Below are 20,740 nucleotides of genomic sequence, written 5' to 3' on the forward strand. Positions count from 1 at the left end.
AAGTCATTTTAATAATGTTTAACAATATAAGTGGTGTAATTGTTGCACCAACAAAACTAATTAAAAATATATCCTTAATGTAAATATTGCATCTTATTACTGCAGTGTGCAAACTACATTCTTTTCTGTTTTGACTTGATGATATGAAGATGAAAAAACGTTATGTGTGACATTGTCCATGTCTGAATGAATCTTCTAGTTTCAGTTTTTGTGCCATTGAATTAACTCGATTAACTCAGGTAAATGATTAACACGAAAGCTCCATTTCACAAGAGGATATGAGACATACCGTGACTTGCAGGGGCTTGGCAGGCCATGCACCTGCTTGTCTAATGTTTTATAGCCGTTATAGTTGCTACAACAAACTTTGCCGCCTTTGTTCTGAAAAACTGTAGCTTAAATATTTAGTTTTGACAACACTTAGTTTGAGATTGGATACTGAAAATGTAGTGATGAATGAAAGTCCTGATGGATACTGCTGGCCAAAAGGTCAGGAATAACATCTGTGAAATGCGCATAATAACTGAATAAATGAAAATGAACAAAATAACTAGATGTTAGTTAAGGCCTTCTGAGTTGTACACATTGACCATTTACCCCCTGCTGTAGTCAAATATATAACCAGCTGATCATTTACAGTTGTCGGTAAGTTCCTCTGAGACCCATTTTCTGATGACTGAAGCAGTAGATTTTGCTTTGTAGTTCACTTATTTATGATTCTCTCTAAATGAATGGGAGATTATGAGTGCTGTATTGCCAGCCTCATAAGGCAGTACAGTGAGTTAGCATGCAAGAAGACTGAACTCAACAACAATATCATATTATCTGCAGTCTAACAGCTATAAATTAATTTTATAGTGTGACATAACATTTTTGCTAAAGATGCTTGGTGGGAGGAGTAGAAAACCACCACCTTTGCAGAAAATGTGAGTAAGTGCAGGTTTGTACACAATGCTATATCCCCCAGGAAATAATAATTCCACAGTGAAAGCCAGCCGTGTTACTGAATTGACTCACACAGGCTGTTTTTACGATCGGATATAATGCCCTTCGTAACATACAGCCCAATTGAAAAAAATGAAAAAGAAAGACAGCATTTGAGCATATAAACAATAAATGTGACCATAACAGAGCAAAATAACAATTTGTGGCTCAGGCGAAATACTTTGGCGCTTTGTGGCTTTTATTTGAAACAGAGGTATTTCTGAAGCATGTTAATTGCTGACAGATATATACAGTATGGTGGCTATAACAGAATACCCTGACTTTTCAATTTAGTCATCAGCATATGAAGGAGCCACAATGTTGAAAACCACAACGCATTAAAGATTCTTATATATAAAGGCCAATACACAAAATGAAACCACAAAGCTATCCAATCTTAAAACATGCCTCACGTTATATGGGTGTGATTTCTGCAAGCACAATAGAGATAATCAAATTGTCTGATTTAATTTTATAATGTTTTGATTCGACTGCAAGTAGGACACACGACTTACATAGAATGAAGTAAAGCAGACTAAATAAATCACAAGACATGTCTCTTCATTGTTAACAGATGTAAGAAACTACCACAAGAGAGTAGTGATGTCTGAACTGGCTCATTTCCTTCCCTATTCCTGAATGTTTTACTCTCAAAAGCAGTGTGGTGTAAATGTTTGCTGTTTGTCATATGTACTAGTGCGACTAATGTTCAAAGGAAAAAAAGATTCAGTGTTTGTCTCTGCCCTTGTCATTGTCCTAGAGGAGTCATCCCAAGCTAATGTGAAGCTGTCTGTGTTGCTGAATAAAATGTCTGGTGACTTCCTGATTACCTGTCATTGAACCTCAAAGGAAGAGGACTGCATTTGTCTGCTACTCTGCCTCTTCAGGGTTGGAGCTAATTTTAAATTGAGAAGAAAGCTCTTAAATTGTTGTGGAAACATTCTGTGTTTTTGTACTAGGGTTAGGATTTTAATTCGTAATTTGGAGGTGTTTGCTTTCACATATTGAGAAAATACTTCCCTGTCCCGGTTTATGATTTATGTACGCATACACTGTTCAGAACTGTCCTCCTGATCTTATCTGCACTGACAAAGGACAATTTGAGAACTGAGATAGTCGCGATGATATTAATTGGACTGGCTAGACATTCATCATCTTGTCGAATACATAAAGGACTGGCTCAGTGACACACAAGGACGTCCTGTGTGTTCTGTCTTCCTGTGGCCTGATCTTTGGTCATTTGTCTCATGCACTCTCATAGACTAATAACCTGTTTCCTTCATGTGACGGCTTTAGAGCAGCTGAACTGCTTTAGCGCTGCTCGTTCTCAGATCTTCATGACCACAGACCACAACTCATCATGTTTAACTTCTCTGGGAAATAACAAGCTAAAATTCGCACTGAGGTCCAGCTATAGGCTGAACAACTGCAGCAAATGCTTGAAGCTACCATGTAAGCTTTAAGCATTTGCTCCAGTTGTTCAGCCTATGGACCTCAGTTGTGCGAATGATGGATGACTCAATCCTGACAGAAGATGCATAGCAAGGTCACTGTGGGTAAATGGTAGAGTAAAATTACATAAAATATTACAAAATTACTTTACATGCTTTCTTTGTTTAATCTGTTAGTCTCCCAGGATGACTTTGAAAATGGCTTGATCTAGTTGGTCAAGAGTGCAGGCTTGAGCAATGGCTATATATACATATTTGAAACATGGTGTTGAGGAAATAACATTGCAGTTCTCCTCTGGGCAGTTCTCCTCTGGTCAACGAATGAACACAGCGTGATTATGATTCAGGCTGCATCACAAGTCAGAATGCAGATCGGGAGAGGTAGCATTCAAATATTCATCCAGTTCCTTTTGCTTTGAAGATCAGATTCATCATGCCGGTATGGAGCCGAAGCTGGCCATAGGGTCTGTGCAGAGGACCTGTCTGGTTCTTGTGGTCTTTGGTGAGGATCTGTTCATATGGTTGTTGTGTCGACGAGGCCTTCACAGGGGATTGTTTAGTAGACATGGTCTCTGTTGACTTTCTGGGCTGCGTTGTGCTTGTGTCTAGGTGCAGGTCCACCATCTGATCTGTATACGGCCCTGATCCGGCTGGCTACGGTAACCTCACTAATATTAGCGTAGAGGCCATTCTTCTTACGATGTAACAAGTACATTTGGTGTTACGGGAAGTGTTCCCAGTTCTAGTTGACCTAATTTATGCAGCCTAACAATCCTTTAACAGATGTGAATTATAGAAATGTGAGATTGTTATCTGTAGCTATATCAATCAATCAATCAATCAATCAATCAATCAATCAATCAATTAATCTTGCAAGTAAAGACATTAATGTCATAACTGCTGTGCTGTTTGGAAATGTCTGAAGTTGAATCATTAATTTAGCCACTGTATCAAATAAATACCTAGGGTTGTGTTTGTTCTCTTCTAAGAGAGTTGAAAGCAGATCTAGCAGATTTTAAGTCCTTTCTGTATGCAATAACACTTTCCTTCCACAAAATGCGAAATACTTATAGTTTTGTTTCCTTCCAGCTGCTCCTTCCTTTGTTTTCGGGCTGCTCTTGAGGGCTCGAGTGTGCTAGTTATACCACGCCGTCTGACTATTTTCCTTAATCTTCTTTAATGTCAAAGGAGCAACCATGTTTAAAGCGCTGGAAAAGAGAGAGTCAATAGTTTATGTTGCACTTGCAACATAGAGTTCTTCTAAGTTATCTGGTATAATGAGAAGTAGAGGTGATCGTTCTACCATATTTGTAACGGGGTTGGTTTTGCAGCCTTGGCTAAATGGAGAACAGACGAGACAATGATCTAAGATGTCACATTTCAAAGATCTGTTAGGTCATTCCAGTTTGCTCACCTTTGGTGCACACTAGCACACTGATGCGCTGCTTGGCCATTTAGATTAGACGGCTGCAAAACAAACTGTTGTATAATTATTCAATTCATGTATCTGTAATCACAGTGTTCTGCCCCATTGAAAACTGCTGCACACTGCAACTTTTCCTGAAAGTTCTAAATTTAAGCCAAACATATGCTGCTGTTTTGTGATGTGAACTTTCTGTGTGATTTCCTGTCTGTTTTAAGTTGTCTGGTATTTCTTTCATTAGCAGCTGTGGTTATCCGGTTCACAGCTGTAGGTGTCAGACTCAGAAAGTCTGTTATCCATTCCATACTGTGAAATAGGTCAAACTCACTTAAACAGATATTTAAAAGCTTTGCCTGAATTGGTATTTAGTGCTCTTTTACATATAGCAAAACTTGACAATGTGTTAAATTATTGCTAATGTTGTTTGCGAGCATGCATGCCCATTAGACTTACACCATGTCTACAAGTAAGTCATATGACAAGACTTGAACACTCCCATAATAATCAACAAAACTGTGAAGTCACATTGAGTATTAAAGTTATTATAGTGATTGAGTTATCAGTTGAATAGGATAGGAGTTCTGAAAACTTTGTCAACCACTACTTTAAAATCATTGAGTGGTCTAGCAGTACATCTTATAACAGTTTCAGTTCAGGGTTCCAGACTGCGACCATTTTTTGAGAATGTGCGAGTTAAAATTTTATGTGGTTGCATTTGTGCGAGTGCATGGTCATGTACTCAGTTAAATTCACGCATGCGCAACAGAACGCCATTGTATCAGCAGCTGCTGCAGTCCGTATGTTCAAAATGAACCAGTAGTACATCATGAATCCATTTTCCAAACCGTGTTTTTTTACTTATCCTAAATCACTGCAGTACGCCTATAATAAGTGTTTATATTCTGAATATTTTATCCCGGGGTCGGCACGGCTGCGGAGTTGCCCAGTGCCTGCGTGACTCGCCATAGACATCAACGGAGAGAAGTAGCTCCGGCTACAATGTTCTTCCGCAAGACACTTGCAATTTATTTATTAAAGGTAGGGTATGGGATTTGCAAAACGGCCAGCAGATTTTGAAAATACACAACTCAAAAGGTCCTACCTTCTTTCCTCCAACGCTGGCCCTGACTCCACCCATTCGAAGAACATGGACGCGCAATCATTCTCCAAACGGAAGCAACTTGCACTTATGGTGCGTTCACATGCTATGGAAAATATGATATTTTCCACTTGTGTACTGGTATTTACCAGTGTGTTGCGTTCAAGTGCTTTTGTTGTCGTAATGTGGTAAAAAGATGGAGATCCAGACCTGTTATTTAGCTAAAACTATTTTAGATTGCTTAAGTCATCTGCTACAGCAAGAAAATGATTTATCAAAACTCAAACGGTAAATAATATGCTGTATATTTTCTAGATCATGAATAGTACATATTTTTACCATTCACGACTCTCGCGTTGCTCTCCACCATTTTGAAAAGGTCAAAGGTTATCTCATCTCGGCAACTCGTGCATCAAAATATTCTACGAGCTGCCCGGTGGAAAATACCACATGAGGGGGTGTTCATGTGAATTTTCCATGTCGGCTTTTGGTATTTACCATAATTACCATAGCACGTGAACACACCATTACTCTCTCTCTGTACCGGGGCGACTTGCACTTACTGTGACTGGGTCACAAGCTTTGAGTATGCGCACGAAGGGGACACGCGTGCGAGGGGGATGGGGGTATGGTACGACCGTTTGATTGACGCACTTACTGTCCAATGATTCTAGGTGGTCTTGGAAATGATTGGCTGGAGTTTTTCGAGTCCTGCCCGTTCCACGGATGATTAAATTATTTCATTTTCATTTCAGTGCTTCTAACTCAGTGGCTGTAAGTGGTTCAAGTGATTTTGAAAAAATGGTCAAAAAAGAAAATCACATACCCCACCTTTAACGAACGTAGCCTACACGTCACGTGCATTGCACACGGATGGTGAAACGCGCCAATTAGGAATTAAGTCATAATAAGTGTAAGTTAAATGTACAGTGTACGACATGTAAAAAAGACAAGAGGCTAACAATGTCAAGATCAATATTTGTGTAGCCTGACACCGTGACAGTATTTTCACACTGCATCTGTTCCAGGAGCGGTGCGTAGCAGTGTAGAGATCGTTTACACACCGAGTCTATTTTTCCACAGAAACCGAAAATTCTCGGGACAGCAGCCTGTGTCCAAATTTTAATCTTAACCGTTCTATTTCATCAGAAACGATCTTAAAACAGGGCTTTAAGAGTAAAATACCGAACTTGTCCTTTAAAAGATTAAAACATTTTGCTAACATGAGGTCTTGTGTCACTGTCAGTCTTTTTACATCAGTGCAAAACTATGGTATGTAGATTAAGACCACTATTCATCAGAATGCATTGATTAATCCCATGGCATGTAGCAAAAAAAAAAAAAAAAAAGTGCGACCAAATCATATGCTGGTGCGACCAACTGAGAAATTTGGTAGCACCAGTGCAACCAGTGGAAAAGTTAGTCTGGAGCCCTGCAGCTGAAGTAGAGTAGCTAGGTTTGTCTCGCCTCTGGGCTGGAAGGGAGGGAGAATGACTTGCTGTGCTTGTGGAGCATCATGGGTTTTAGGATTAGATATGAAGACCTCCGATGCAAAAGCCTCTAAAAGCCACATGTGTCAAAAATGAGATAATAATATTGAGTGAATGCTCTCCGCACATAGTTATACGTTCATCAAATACTTTCACTTCAAACTCTCTAAATCCCAGCCTCAGCCCATTCAGAAATGTTGGTACTTGGGTAGAAACCTAAACATAGGAGCCTGATAAAAATGTTAATATTAAAGAAAAACGTTAGACGGACTTAGAGGCTGTATTAAAAATACAGTAAAAAATATTAATATTGTGTAATATTATTACTATTTAAAAAAAACTTTTCTATTTTAATATATTTTAAAATGTAATTTATTCATGTGACGTCAAAGATTAATTTTCCAGCATCATTACAGTTTTCAGTGTCACATGATCCTTCAGAAATCAGTCTAATATGCTGATTTGCTGCTCAAGAAGCATTTCTTATTTATTATCAATGTTATTATCAGTTGTACCGCTTAATATTTTTGTGGAAACCATGATACCTTTTTTTCAGGATTCTTTGATGAATAGAAAGATCAAAAGAACAGAAATTATTTGAAATAGAAATCTTTTGTAAAATAATTGTCTTTGCATTTGATCTCTTTTTGAATTGAGCTCTCTTACTGTACATGTCATTTACTGCACTACTTTGTACAATTTTTGGTTGCTTTCACATTCATCTCATTCATCGCTATATGTAGGCGATTAGGGACATGCATTTCACCTGCCTGACCTTGAATGTGTGCAACACAGCCAGAAAGTTTTTCTGTCCTAATCAAGTTCTTTGTTCATGGCCAGACAGTCTCAAACACTGAGCATGGCCACTGAGAAAGGGACCTTTTTCTGTAAGGACTATTTACTGAGAGGTCAGGCTTTTAGAACAGGACCTTTTGTGTGTGTGTGTGTGTGTGTGTGTGTGTGTGTGTGTGTGTGTGTGTGTGTGTGTGTGTGTGTGTGTGTATTTATAGACACACACATTAAACAAAGGTACAACATGTGAACTCTGGCCCTAAAATTCATTCAGTGAAACCGCTGAAGCAGACACACCTTCTTCTTCTGCAGGTGGGAAGTTGTGTTCCATGTGATCTCATCTGACTCATAGCTGTTTTTTCTCAAGCCAAAAACTTTCAATATCTAATTTAAATCAAAAAGAGGCATATATATATATATATATATATATATATATATATATATATATATATATATATATATATATATATACAGTATGAGTTTTTTAAAATGTAAAAGAGTCATTCTATTAAAATGTTCTAACCTCTAAACTTCTAAAGGAAAATTCCAGATGGCATATATCTTCAAAAGATTCACTAGACCAAAAATAAAAGTGTAATCTGTGTTATTTGCTGTTCACCGAATGATGTTTCCATCTTGACAGAAAATCAAAATGAAGACTAATGCTGTGGAAAAGATTAAATTAATCTATTCAGGTTGAGTCATTATGTTCTCAAACTGAGCAGCTTCGATAAAATGAAGCACCAGTGAATGCAATCTCCTCAACTATCTTATGGTTTATAAACTTGCCTCTGAGGTATGTGCTGCTTACCACCAGATCTGTAGATGATTGTAGTGGTAAAACCCATGTCATGTGACTGGTATCTGTTTAAGGATAAACGGGCTGTACTGCACTGGTGGCATGATTCACTGAACAAACTGCAGGAAACCTCTCTGCAGTAGTTTTGTGTTAGAAATCAGACATTTATTAGCCTGGTTAAAACCAGACCATTCTCAGTTGTAACTGAGTTATGGTCTGGCAAAGCGTCATAGACAAATCATTTCCAGAGGGGCGTCACCAACGGACGTCGCGGATAGACCTAAAACCAATCAGAGCGATGAAGGAGATGACGTATGCAGAGCGGCGGAAACATCTCCGAGTGTTGATCTTTGCTCGGTTTTTAACAAAAAGGAAACGTTCAAATCACTTAAAACCGACGCGATAGCTGATCCGAACAAGTGATGTTCGACGGCGGCATCCATCTTTGTAATGTAGGCTACAAAATCTGCTTCAAAATCCCAGCGCTGTCGTCATCGTGTAAAGCCCGCCCCAACGTTTCTGATTGGTGCCTCGATTTCGACGGATTGGAAATGGGCTTGAATGAGCTCTTTGCCAGACTAACTTTCAGAGCAAATCTAAATTTGCCGGAAGTTGTCTGGGTTTTCCCAGGCTAGACATTTATCGCACATTGGAGTAAAATAATCTGTCACCTTTGAACTGTGTATGACCAGTATATGTTTAGGTTAAATGGTAATGCTTATAGATGACTGATTTCTAGCCAGTATGTTAAAGGGTTAAAGTAATATTTCTCCCGAAAATGAACATTCTGTCATTGTTTACTCTCAGGTGATTCCAAACCTGTATGACTTCCTTTCTTCTGCAAAACACAAAAGAAGATATTTAGAAGACTGTTAGTAACCAAACAGTTTTGGTTACCTTTGACTTCCATTGAATGGACAAAAAAAAAGATCACTGAGACTTTTCTCGTAATATCTTCGTTTATATTCCACAGAAGAAAGAAAGCCATTAAGGTTTGGAGTGACATGAGCAAATGATGACAGAATTGTTGTTTTTGGGTGAACTATCATTTACACGAAAACCTCTTATAATTTAGTTTTTAATTCCACACTCTCTCTGACACTTGAACAGACCATTTTGTTGCATCCGCTCCTTTAAGACTTTAAGTAAACGCCCTTTTTGTATATGAGATGAGCAACAGCGCTCATTAAAAGGTTCTGTTGTGGTGAACATGCAGCGACGAGGAAGAATCTGACATTCTTTCTTGCTCATTCACCTTCTCTTGACTTTCTCATTTCCTGTCTTGTCCTTGCTGAAAGCAGATTTGGAGTCACATGACAGGAATGAGGCGGAGCAGCAAGCTGATTGTGGTTGGTGGTGGTGGTTTTGAGGGGGATGTTAGTGGGGGTCCAAATGAAATTAGGCCCAAAGGGAGAGGGAGGGATGTCTTTCACTTCACCTTTCTCTTTCGTTATCCCTCCATGTCTTCCTCCTCTCTTTCCCTACCTTTGACTTTGACCTCAGTCTGTGTCCTCTTCACAGTCTACCTCACCACAATGTGTGATGCATATGAACAAGTACAGAAACTGTGTTGCAGCGGAAAGGAATGTTGTGAAAATGAGCACAAAGGAAACATCAGACTGTGCATTTGTTGTTCTTTTGGGGCAGCGTATTTCAGTAATAATATGTTCACTTATGGGATTTGCATACATGACAGGACTAGAACCATGATTTAAAGGGATAGTTCACCAAAATGTAAATTAGTACCCACCCTCATGTTATTCCAAACATTTATGACTTTCATTTTTTCTGCAGAACAATATTTTTTTTTCATACCTTAGTTGTCCATATGTCCATATAATAAAAGTCAATGGGGTCGAGTGTTGTTTTGGACCCCACTGACTTTCATTAAATGAACAAAAACAGTTCTTCAAAATATCTTCTTTTGTATTCAGCAGAAGAAAGAAAGTCATACAGGTTTGGAACGACATGAGGGGGAGTAATTTTTGAGTGAACTATGGCTTTAAGTCTACATAATTTTGATAATTACAATGTAAATGTAAATTGTATTTACATTGGAAATTGTAAGGAAAATTACAATGGTTTACATAGTTGTCTCTGCACAATAAGCGGGTATACTAGAAACAGAAAATCCTACTCAGTGTCTATATTCAAGTTATTTATAACCCAAGTTCTGAAATCTATGGTAATTATACTGTCAGACATAATGCATTTCTGTTCAAATTTGCCAAACTGAATTTAAAGAAGTTGAAATGACCGCATCTCCCACTAAAGCCAATTCATAATCCCGTTAGACACGAGTCATGATCTGATGAGATCTCATCCCTCACAGAGTGGAATATTTATGAGCCCTCAGGCTGCAAGGTGGATAAAATAGCAACTAGTGTGCATGACTCCAAAAATCATGAAACATTAATGAATCGAGCGCACAGGCAGCACTGCTTTAGTCATTATTATGTCTGTCGTGCTCTCACAAATATTGAAATAAAATTCATTGATTTTGTGATTATAGTTTTATGAAATGCCTCTTTAATTCTGCTCACTTTCCTCAAGGGCTCTAGAGGATTACATCTATTCCCTGATGGCAGATGTGGGTATCTTAAGCCTGACTCGTATCTATCTAGATTTAATAATCAAAAACAAAATGGTTACTCATCCATAGGGGGAGCTTGAGTAAGCTATTTTCTCTGCAAGGAATGAAGAGCGAATGTATCATAATAGCTCGCCTTTGGAAATGCAAGGAAGAGAAGGAGAGACACCCTTTTGTTCGGGTATTACACAAAGTCGCAAACCCATTCTCCATATTGTTTGAAAATGAACATTTGAGTAAAATGTGATCCTCATCTCCTGCGGTTTTAAGATGCTGTATGTTTATCAGACACTTTAAACAGCAGGTTTCTGAAAGTAGTTGAAAGACTAGCTTTTACAGTGGGGTTTTCTGTCCATAGTTGAACTGTGTCTTGGAAGTAATGGGTTCTGACAAGTCCTTCCAACCAAAATGAGTTCACGTAGCCTGACAAGCCCAGACAGATAACAGTTAGACTTGCTGAAGTTTATCTGCAGTGAAAACTAAATTTTGTGGAGATACAAGCAATACGTGGCACTTGGCTGGATGGGAATTTTTGCCTTATCCTTATGTTTTTTTTTTTTTTTTTCTCCAACAACCATTACTGTTTTACTGGAGCAACTGGCGTAATACACTGCCTCGAGACAGACTTGAGCTCAATCAGGTTTATACATGTTTTAGACTTCTTGTAGGAGCACCGAAGGAGAAAGCAGAGTCTGGCCTGTCAGCCAATGAGACTGGAGACGTATATGCCTGTCAAATCACTGCAGAGAGCAAAGACTGCAAAAGACTGAATCTGCTCAACTCAAGTAATTTTCCTGCCAATCATACGACGCTTACATTTTCTAGTTTTCTCCATTTGAAGTATTTATAAGTATTATTAATATTGTTGTTATTTTTAAATTGTATTCATTTTTCTTGCATTCATATAAGTAAATTTATTTATTTATATATTTGTTTGTAAAAATACTAAAATAAGAATCAAATAAAAATAATATATAACAATAAAATAGTAATAAAGTGTTAATTAAACATTAATAATGATACTATTATTTAATTGTAATAATATTTATTGTCATTATTATTATTTTTATTATTATTAATTATTACTTGTGCCTGCCATTCAAACTGGACTTAAATGTGCATTATTCATTTTTCCCTCTTTTATTTCATTTATTATTTTTTATTATTTTATGTGAAAGGAAATGTACAATTTAGTACTGTTGTTGTGGGATGAGACTGTTTCAAAGTGTGACAGCAATCATGTCTCCGTGTTACTACAGAGAGAACCGATCTGAATAATTGCTTTGTGTTATACAGATCCTGAAGATAAACCAGACCCTAAAAATTATGTAATAGATGGGATGTGGCTTGGTGTGTCGATAGCCAGTCAGAGTCAACCAGGGGGCCGTGTACTGGTGAGTTTCATAATAAAGACCCGACTCCTCTTACTTGTAATGTTGGCCTCTGGTCTATGAAAAGTCAATCCATTGCTCTTTCCAACTTAACATCAATATTCATCACTCTATTTAATAGGCGTGTGGCCATCGTTATATACGGAACTTCGCAACCAACTTTCGCATGATTGGGAAGTGCTTTGTTCGTGGAAATAATTTAGAGTATAACAAAACAGACTCTCAGTGGCAGTCGTACGATGAGGTGTGTGACCCCAGAGAAGATCAGAATACTGAAGGAATGTGTCTTGCTGGAATGTCTGCTGCTGTCACTCAGATGAAGATCTTCCTCGGTGCACCTGGATGCTTCAACTGGCAAGGTGAGGGAAATCTGTTTCCTGTAAACAGCATTTTTCTTTCTAAATGCAAAATTCCTTTCTAAATTCCCTTGTAATAATTGTCTATCATTCGCAGGAAATACATATTCACAGTGGCATAACCCGGATGACGAGTTTGATAAAGTGAGGAGCAAGCTTCAAGACATGAAAAAAGGGAATATTTACATTGGTAAGGCAGTGCCACAACTATGCGTTCAGTTTTTGAAAACAACAATACATATTTTTAAAAATATTTTAAATTAAAGTTTAATTATATATATATATATATATATATATATATATATATATATATATATATATATATATATATATATATATATATAAAGTGTGTGTCTGTGTTGCATCAACTGATTGTTCACTGACATTTATCCTAATTACATAATGGATCCCTATATTTTGCCTTAATACTGAACAACAATATATATATATATATTTACACATACATTTTTTTACAATTATGTAAATATGTAGATATAGAACATAACACTTGGTTATTGTTGACTGATTGCTCTGCAGGTTACTCTATAGCTGTGGATCGAGATGTACTAAGCAAAGACAAAGACACAGTGGTAACAGGAGCTCCAAGAGACGAAGCCAGAGGATCTGTGATGATGGCTGAATTTTTTAATAATGGTGACAATGGAGAAGTCAAAATAAGTATCATGGGGGAACAAGTAGGATCCTATTTTGGCAACAGTGTTGCTGTTGTGGACCTTAACAATGATGGGTAAATACAATTCTTGGGTTTTCGCTCCCTTTTTTAATTGAGGTCATTAATGAAACGGATGAACTTGACATGGAGGTGTTTTCATATTATCCATATAGCTGGAAGGATCTGATTGTTGGAGCCCCTTTCTATTTTGACCGGAAAAAAGATGAAGGTGGTGCAGTCTATGTCTATATGAACCAGAACGGGTCTTTTCGTAACACATCTGACGTGGTCCGACGACTCACTGGGCCTAAGGACTCTGCTTTTGGCATGGCTGTTGTTGCTATTGGTGATGTGAACCAGGACGGCTTCCAAGGTAGAATTTGTGGGGTTTTTTCTGTATTTGCTCAGTACAAGTAACATGTATTTAGCTTGTATTAGTTTATTTTTAATGTGCTGGTTATTTGCAATAATTCACTTTTGTGTGAAGTGCTCAGTCAGAGTGATAGTCAAGGACATTTTACTTTGCTGCCTTCTAGTGGAATTACTAAGAAGTAATTTGACTAAATTTTGACGCTCCTCCTTTCCTTCACAGATTTTGCTGTTGGTGCTCCATATCATAGTACAGGCAGCGTTTCTATATGGATGGGTAGCAAAGTGGGTATTTCCCAAAAGCCAAGTCAGGTGAGATGAGAATATTTTTATTTAGTCAATTTTTAAATATTGGATTATTTTTTTAAAGTATTTAACTAGCATGTTTAAAGAGTAAGTTTATAGTTTAGTTTGTAGTATTAAAATCTGAAAGAGAGTTAGCATGTTAGAGCCATTAGCATTTTGAGAATTAAAAAAAAAAAATTGAATAGCTGTTTTGAAGTAAAAGGAAGTCTGTGTTTAGCATTTCTTTAGAAGACTTTAACATCTAGTTCTACGACATAAATTACAAACCGTTATACCTCAAACTTTACGTACTGGAAGGACCACAACAGTGATTCCTCACATTATTGTGTAGTCATTATTTACAGATTTATAAAAGTACAACTTTAGGTTAAATTAACATTTAGAATGTTCAATGTTCAAAAGTTTGGGGTTGGTAAGATTTAAAAAATATTTTGGAAAGAAATCTCTTATGCTTGCCAAGGTTACATTTATTAAAGTAAAAACTGTAAAAACGGTAGCTAATATTGTGAAATATTACATTTTTAAAATTTGTTTTATTTTAATATATTTTAAAATGTAATTGTATTCCTGTGATGTCAAAGCTGAATTTTCAGCATCATTACTCCAGTCTTCAGCGTCACTTGATCCTGCAGAAATCTTTATAATATGCTGGTTTGGTGCTAAAGAAACGTTATTAATGTTAAAAACAGTTGTGCTGCTTAATATGTTTTGTGGAAACTGTGATACAAGGTTTATTTTTAGGATTCTTTGTTGAATAGAAAGTTCACAAAAACTTCATGTATTTGTGTCTGTGACCCATTTTTTTAGCGTAGGTTTGGTTTTACACTAATTTGGGTCAATCCTGACTATTTGTCTGTGTAATATGTGTTGTTTACTATATATATTCACACTGCTTTCAAACTAGACATACTTTAGATAGGACAGGACAGTATATTGCAAATGTCTAACTTTTGCTCCTACATTATATCCTCAGGTCATTGATGGAAAAGACATCTCAGGTGGTGGATTTCAGACATTTGGTTATTCCATCAGTGGTGGCATGGATGTGGACAGAAACAGTTACCCAGACATAGCGGTCGGATCATTAGATGATCGTGTGGTCTTGCTTAGGTGACTTGATAGTGTAACTGTATTTTTTCAGTTTGACATATTTTACATATTTTAGTTGTTTAGGATCAAGTTAGTAGATCAAGACAGTTAACTATTATATCACAATAGTAAGTTATGGTAAGCATAGTGATTTTTCTTCAGACTAGGGGTCCCTCCCTCACTGTGTTTTCTTTATCTCCCGTCTACAAAGGGCACGCCCCGTGATTCACCTAAAGAATACTTTCACTGTGACACCAGCAGTTATCAACCCTCAAACCTGTGATGCCTGGTAATAAATCCCCAAACGTCTTGCTACAACTTTCACATTTTTTGGTTTACATGGAAATGGAGGAAGCCCACTACAAAAGTTATTTCCCAAAACACTAGATCAGAATGATTAAGAAATAAGACCTTATTTTAACGTGAAATATTGCATTTATTGAATTTTATACAAAATTCTAATAGCTCATAAGACATAGCTCATAAATATTGTATAGTATTATAAAATCCCCTCCAAATGCTAAATAATAATCAAAAAATATTGTTGAGCAAAAATCTATTACATTGATTTTCCTGAAAAAAGTCACCTCAGACTGACCATTGCATTATACACAAAAAAAAAGGTTGTAAATCGAAATCTTTGACATTATGAGAGTAGATCTAAATGTTATGCTCTAATATATATTTTCCTAATTTAATCACACCAGCAATCTTAATACTGATTATTTATTTGATTAACTGTACAGCTCTAGTCAAAACTGTTGTTTTAATGTCTATGTCTATCAGTTAATTCTGTTTGTCTTTTCCTTATGCAGTATTGAAGCAAAGATCTGTTTCTCCTACACATTCAGCACTGGCACTACCAATTCCCAGAAGAGTATTAGTAAGTCCCACATCTCAATTTGTTACCCTAAATATAAAATGCAAAACCTCTAAATGTTATAGTCATGTGAAATGTATGATGCAATGCACTGTTTCACATTCTGACTGTCAGAATCAAAATCCGACATAAAGTGTAAGAAAGATCTGTTGTTTTCCTCAGCTTTTCAATATACGGTGGAAGCCGATCAGATCTCTCGGAACACTCGTGTTCGTTTCCTTGACAACAAAGAGGGCAGATACACTGGCAGTTAATCCGTCTGGAGATTGTCGTTCTCTGAAACTCGAGCTGGTATGATTCAAGGCAATCCTTTAAATTGCCATTTTTATCTGATGGAAAGGCTCTAGCATATGCATCAAGTGGGCCGACATGTTAATGTTTGGGTTGATTCATTAACCCTGTGGTCAAATTGGGCTAATTGTTAGAGATTTGATATATTGTCTCTGTATTTAACTCTCACAGTTCAATACGATCCAAGACAAGGTGGTGCCGATAGTTTTCTTGCTGAACGTGTCTTTGGAGGAGCCTCTTCCCTCAGGCGGACCGACGTTGGAGGACCTCAATGCTTTTCCTGTGATCAGCCAAAGAGATGCTCTGACTGCCAGAGCTGAGGTACCTTTGACAGCATACTTTGCCTCGCTCAAACACAAATTATGTTTTTTTTTTTGGAAATACAATGTATGCCCTTCACCACCTGCTCACATTCTCGCTTATATTCCACCAATGTCATCTTTTTCTTTAGATCCACATACAAAAAGAATGTGGAGTAGATAACAAATGTGAGAGCAACCTTCAGATGACGGCTACATTTACAGATGAGCAGAACACACCGTTCCCCATGTAAGCTCAGTATCATGCTTCCTCTGAAAGGAGAAATAGATGACTGAATAGACATGAATTTATCAACTGAATATCTCCCATCATGCTACAAAGAAAGAATATACCCAATCTGATCCTTGCTTCCTTTAAATGATGACCCATTTTTGCTCATGAACACTTTTGATCCAATTACCTGAGCCGTAAATGGATTGGAATTGCCATAACATCATAGAGGTGATGTGAAATGCGTCTAACCTGTCGGTGTGTTTTTACAGGCGGAACGGCCTTCAGATTTTTCACTACACTACCGACGTAAAGAAGCTGAAGTTAATGGTGAATGTGTTCAACATTGAATCACAGGACAGGAAAGCAGAAGATGCTTACAGTGCTCTTCTAAATGTCACCATTCCCTCTTCACTCAGCTTCTCCAGCCTGAATCCCAAGGTAAGATCATTAGATGTCCTCAGAAATTACACCTCAGTTTTGTCATGTAACAATCTATGCCAGAGATCACCAATTGGCAGACCACAGTCCAGATCCAGACCCGGCATTGATTGATCTAGAACTGTTTATGGCACATTTATGTGATGAACACTATCCTTTCCAACCAGGCCAGGAAAGTGTACCTGTGGTGAAACCACCACACCTGAAAAAGAGACAACCTCTGAAGATAGTTAATCAAAGCCTCTCCCTACTCAATTCCATTCCTCCACCCCAACACCCATTGCTATCACGACCACTTGTGCCATACACTTGAGACCGCATGTCTCATGTATTAATACAATTGTAAACAAACATATACAACAGTCAGATAGCATTGATTGTCATGACGACAAAGAGCCGCCTCTAACAGTATGTCTACACTGGAAGCGAGTATTACATTGTGACACAACAGAATGCTTAATCTTTTGTTTCTGCCTGTAGGCAATAGTTTCAGCAATAATATAACTTCTTAAAAAACAACTATGCATTTTTTATAGAGTGTATAGACAAAGCTGCAGTTTTTGTAGAGACTACGTAGTATTTATGTAGGATTCATAGCTGTACAAGCCATATTAGCAACTTTTTGTTCAAATTAGTTACAAATGCCTGGTTGCATAAAGCACCTTAAGTGTAATTTTCCCTTAAGATCGCGCTTAGGTTTCCCTTATACTTATAAGGGTGTTGCAGAAAATAACCATTAAGGCCTGGTTTCACAGACAAGGTTTAGATTAAGCCAGGATTAGGCCTTAGTTCAATTAGGACATTTAAGTAGCTTTTATAAACATGCCTTTGAAAAAAAATATTATCATCTTGAGACAAAACAATGGCACTGACATATTTTAAGATATGCCAGTTAAAACAACTCAAACATGCATTTTAGTCTGGGACTAGCTTATGCCTTGTCTGTGAAACCAGGGCTATGTGTTACATAAGGGTTTATTTAGGTAAATCATCATAAACCCTTAGATTTTCCCTTAAGTATCTATTTTTCACTTAAGTAATACCTTTAAAAACTATAAGGGTTGCACAAAACCCCTTAAAGGTCAACTGTAGTGCCTTGAAATACTCAGCATTACTCAATGTGTTGTCTTAAAGGTAGGTTGTCTTAAAGGTAGGGTATGGGATTTGCAAAACGGCCGGCAGATTTTGAAAATACACAACTCAAAAGGTCCTACCTTCTTTCCTCCAACGCTGGGCCTGACTCCAGCCATTCGAAGAACATGGACGCGCAATCATGCATCTGCAAAACTCAGATTTGCGAGATTGCACTTACTCTCTTTCTCTCTCTGTACCGAGGCGACTTGCACTCACTGTGACTGGGTCACGAGCTTTGAGTATGCGCACAAAGGGGACACGCGGCGAGGGGGATGGGGGAGGGGGGGTATGGTACGACCGTTTGATTGACGCATTTTCTGTCCAATGATTCTAGGTGGTCATGGCTGGAGTTTTTCGAGTCCTGCCCGTTCCACAGATGATTAAATAGCTTAATTTTCATTTCAGTGCTTCTAACTCAGTGGCTGTAAGTGGGTTAGGAATAGGATTTCAAGTGATTTTGAAAAAATGGTCAAAAAAGAAAATCACATACCCCACCTTTAATTTTTACTGAAACAGGAAGACAGGATCGGACACATCGAACAGCTCCTCCCCTTTTTTTAAATTAGCCAATAGCATTTTGTTTATCACAGCTTGGCAGATCACAGTATCACAGTTTCCTCCTAATCTCTAACCGTTTCTCCTCATAATCTCCTCCATATCACTTTAAAATACAGCATTCTGTGCAGAATTCAAATGGGTGCGATACATTATCTGGTCTGCGCCGACTCGCATATATGCTCCGCTCTGTGCTATCGTGTCTTTGGACCGGAGCAGACTGTGCGCGCTGCAGCGGGTCGTGAGACACTAGCGTGAAACCAGACTTAATTCGCCCCAATGCATATTTACTCTGTCTGCATCATTCCCTATCCCCTATAATAGTGCACTATGTGCCATTCACCATGTAGAAAATAGTAAATGTGTGAACAAGTGCCTGATTTTAGCCACAGCATCTTTTCTCATTGTTTTGGAGCACACTAGCGTATAGATAACAGTAAGGCTAACCTAAACTAAAAGCCAAAACATTTTGATTTTGATTTCATGGGGACTTTAACTGTCATTTTCCTAAGTATAACATAAGATTTGGAAAACCACCTTAAGTGTTACACAGAGCGAGCAGGTTTAAACCAAGTCTTCTAACGAGACATGATCGGCTGCTTAAATGGATTTAATTTAGGCTTTTATTCACATATAAACATTGATCAAATTACATATCAAATATGGTCAACGGAAGCTCAAACGTGTGTGCGTCACATGCAAGAACCAATCTGGTTCTTGCACATCAAGAAAACACATTTGAGCTTCCAAAACATCCTTGTTCCATGTATTTCAATGAATGGACAGAAATGATTACAAATTTCTTTGTGTTTCAAAGTCTTGAGGGATGTCATGAGGATGAGTAAATTAATACATTTTTGGTTGAACTGTCTCTTACCTAAGAGAAGTGTTTAAATGATTACAGTATATGCAACTGTTAAGAAATCAGACTCACGAGACAGAGATGAAGTAAACAGGAAGTTTATTTGGACAACAATGAGCGGGTGAACTGGAAGCAGGTGAGTAGGAAGTGCAATGATAGATTGGAGAGTGGGATGCTGGCAGTGAATGGAATGTATCTTCTTACAGGAATGCTGATGGATAGATGAAGGCGTGGAAGGATGGTATGCAGAATCGCTGGAGACACAGAGGAAGGACGAGAGAGAGAGAGAGAGAGAGAGAGAGAGAGAGAGAGAGAGAGAGAGAGAGAGAGAGAGAGAGAGAGAGAGAGAGAGAGAGAGAGAGAGAGAGAGAGAGAGAGAGAGAGAGAGAGAGAGAGAGAGAGAGAGAGAGAGAGACAGACAGACAGACAGACAGACAGACAGACAGACAGACAGACAGACAGACAGACAGACAGACAGACAGACAGACAGACAGACAGACAGACACACAGACACACAGACAGAGACAGAGACAGAGACAGAGACAGAGACAGAGACAGAGACAGAGACAGAGACAGAGACAGAGACAGAGACAGAGACAGAGACAGAGACAGAGACAGAGACAGAGACAGAGAGAGATCGCTGGAGAAGTCAGGTAGGTTGCTGCAAGGTGAGGCAAGTAGTCAATTTTATTCACACAAACAAGACCGGACAGTGAGCTGTGGTGAAGTGTGTGCTTAAGTATTGGCAGTGATGATGAGGTGCAGGTGTGTGTGATCAGATCCCAGGTGAGGGAGTGCGCTGTGATTGGCTGGTGTGAGAGACTGGCAGATCTGTAACAGTGTGTCCCAGACCCTCTCGCTCTCTCGTAACCAGTAGTCGACTGCTGGGACGTTGGACGGTTCCCCTGACCACGGGAACAATGGTGGCTGGAAACCGAGTACCCACTGGAAGGGAGTGAGTCCTGTAGTCAGTTGATGGAGGGAGTTCTGGGCATACTCGGCCCAGCCTAGGAACTGGTTCCAAGAGTTCTGGTTGCCCTGGCAGAAGGTTCGTAGAAAACGGCCAATTTCCTGGATCTTCCTCTCGGTCTGCCCGTTCGACTGCGGATGGTACCCGGACGATAGGCTTACGGTCACACCTAGGAGGGAGAAGAACGCTTTCCATACCCTTGATATAAACTGCGGTCCACGGTCTGAAACGATGTCTTCTGGGAGTCCATAGTATCTGAAAACG

The 20,740-nt window shown here is 38.3% G+C and overlaps 1 protein-coding gene across 1 annotated transcript in view; it reads left to right on the forward strand.

Moving 5' to 3' along the window:
- itga3a (integrin, alpha 3a) overlaps positions 1–20,740 on the forward strand; it is a 42,107-nt gene that overhangs the window by 931 nt on the left and 20,436 nt on the right. The window contains 15 exon segments of the mRNA XM_056240616.1: positions 11,286–11,413; positions 11,925–12,022; positions 12,141–12,378; positions 12,473–12,565; positions 12,913–13,123; positions 13,222–13,421; positions 13,641–13,729; positions 14,697–14,833; positions 15,024–15,101; positions 15,628–15,695; positions 15,855–15,939; positions 15,941–15,983; positions 16,155–16,304; positions 16,435–16,532; positions 16,787–16,955. Coding sequence (XP_056096591.1) covers positions 11,286–11,413; positions 11,925–12,022; positions 12,141–12,378; positions 12,473–12,565; positions 12,913–13,123; positions 13,222–13,421; positions 13,641–13,729; positions 14,697–14,833; positions 15,024–15,101; positions 15,628–15,695; positions 15,855–15,939; positions 15,941–15,983; positions 16,155–16,304; positions 16,435–16,532; positions 16,787–16,955 — 1,885 coding nt within the window.

The sequence above is a fragment of the Rhinichthys klamathensis genome, unplaced genomic scaffold (genome assembly GCF_029890125.1).
Source record: "Rhinichthys klamathensis goyatoka isolate OS25496 unplaced genomic scaffold, OSU_Roscu_1.1 h1tg000605l_1, whole genome shotgun sequence".
NCBI classification, from domain to species: domain Eukaryota; kingdom Metazoa; phylum Chordata; class Actinopteri; order Cypriniformes; family Leuciscidae; genus Rhinichthys; species Rhinichthys klamathensis.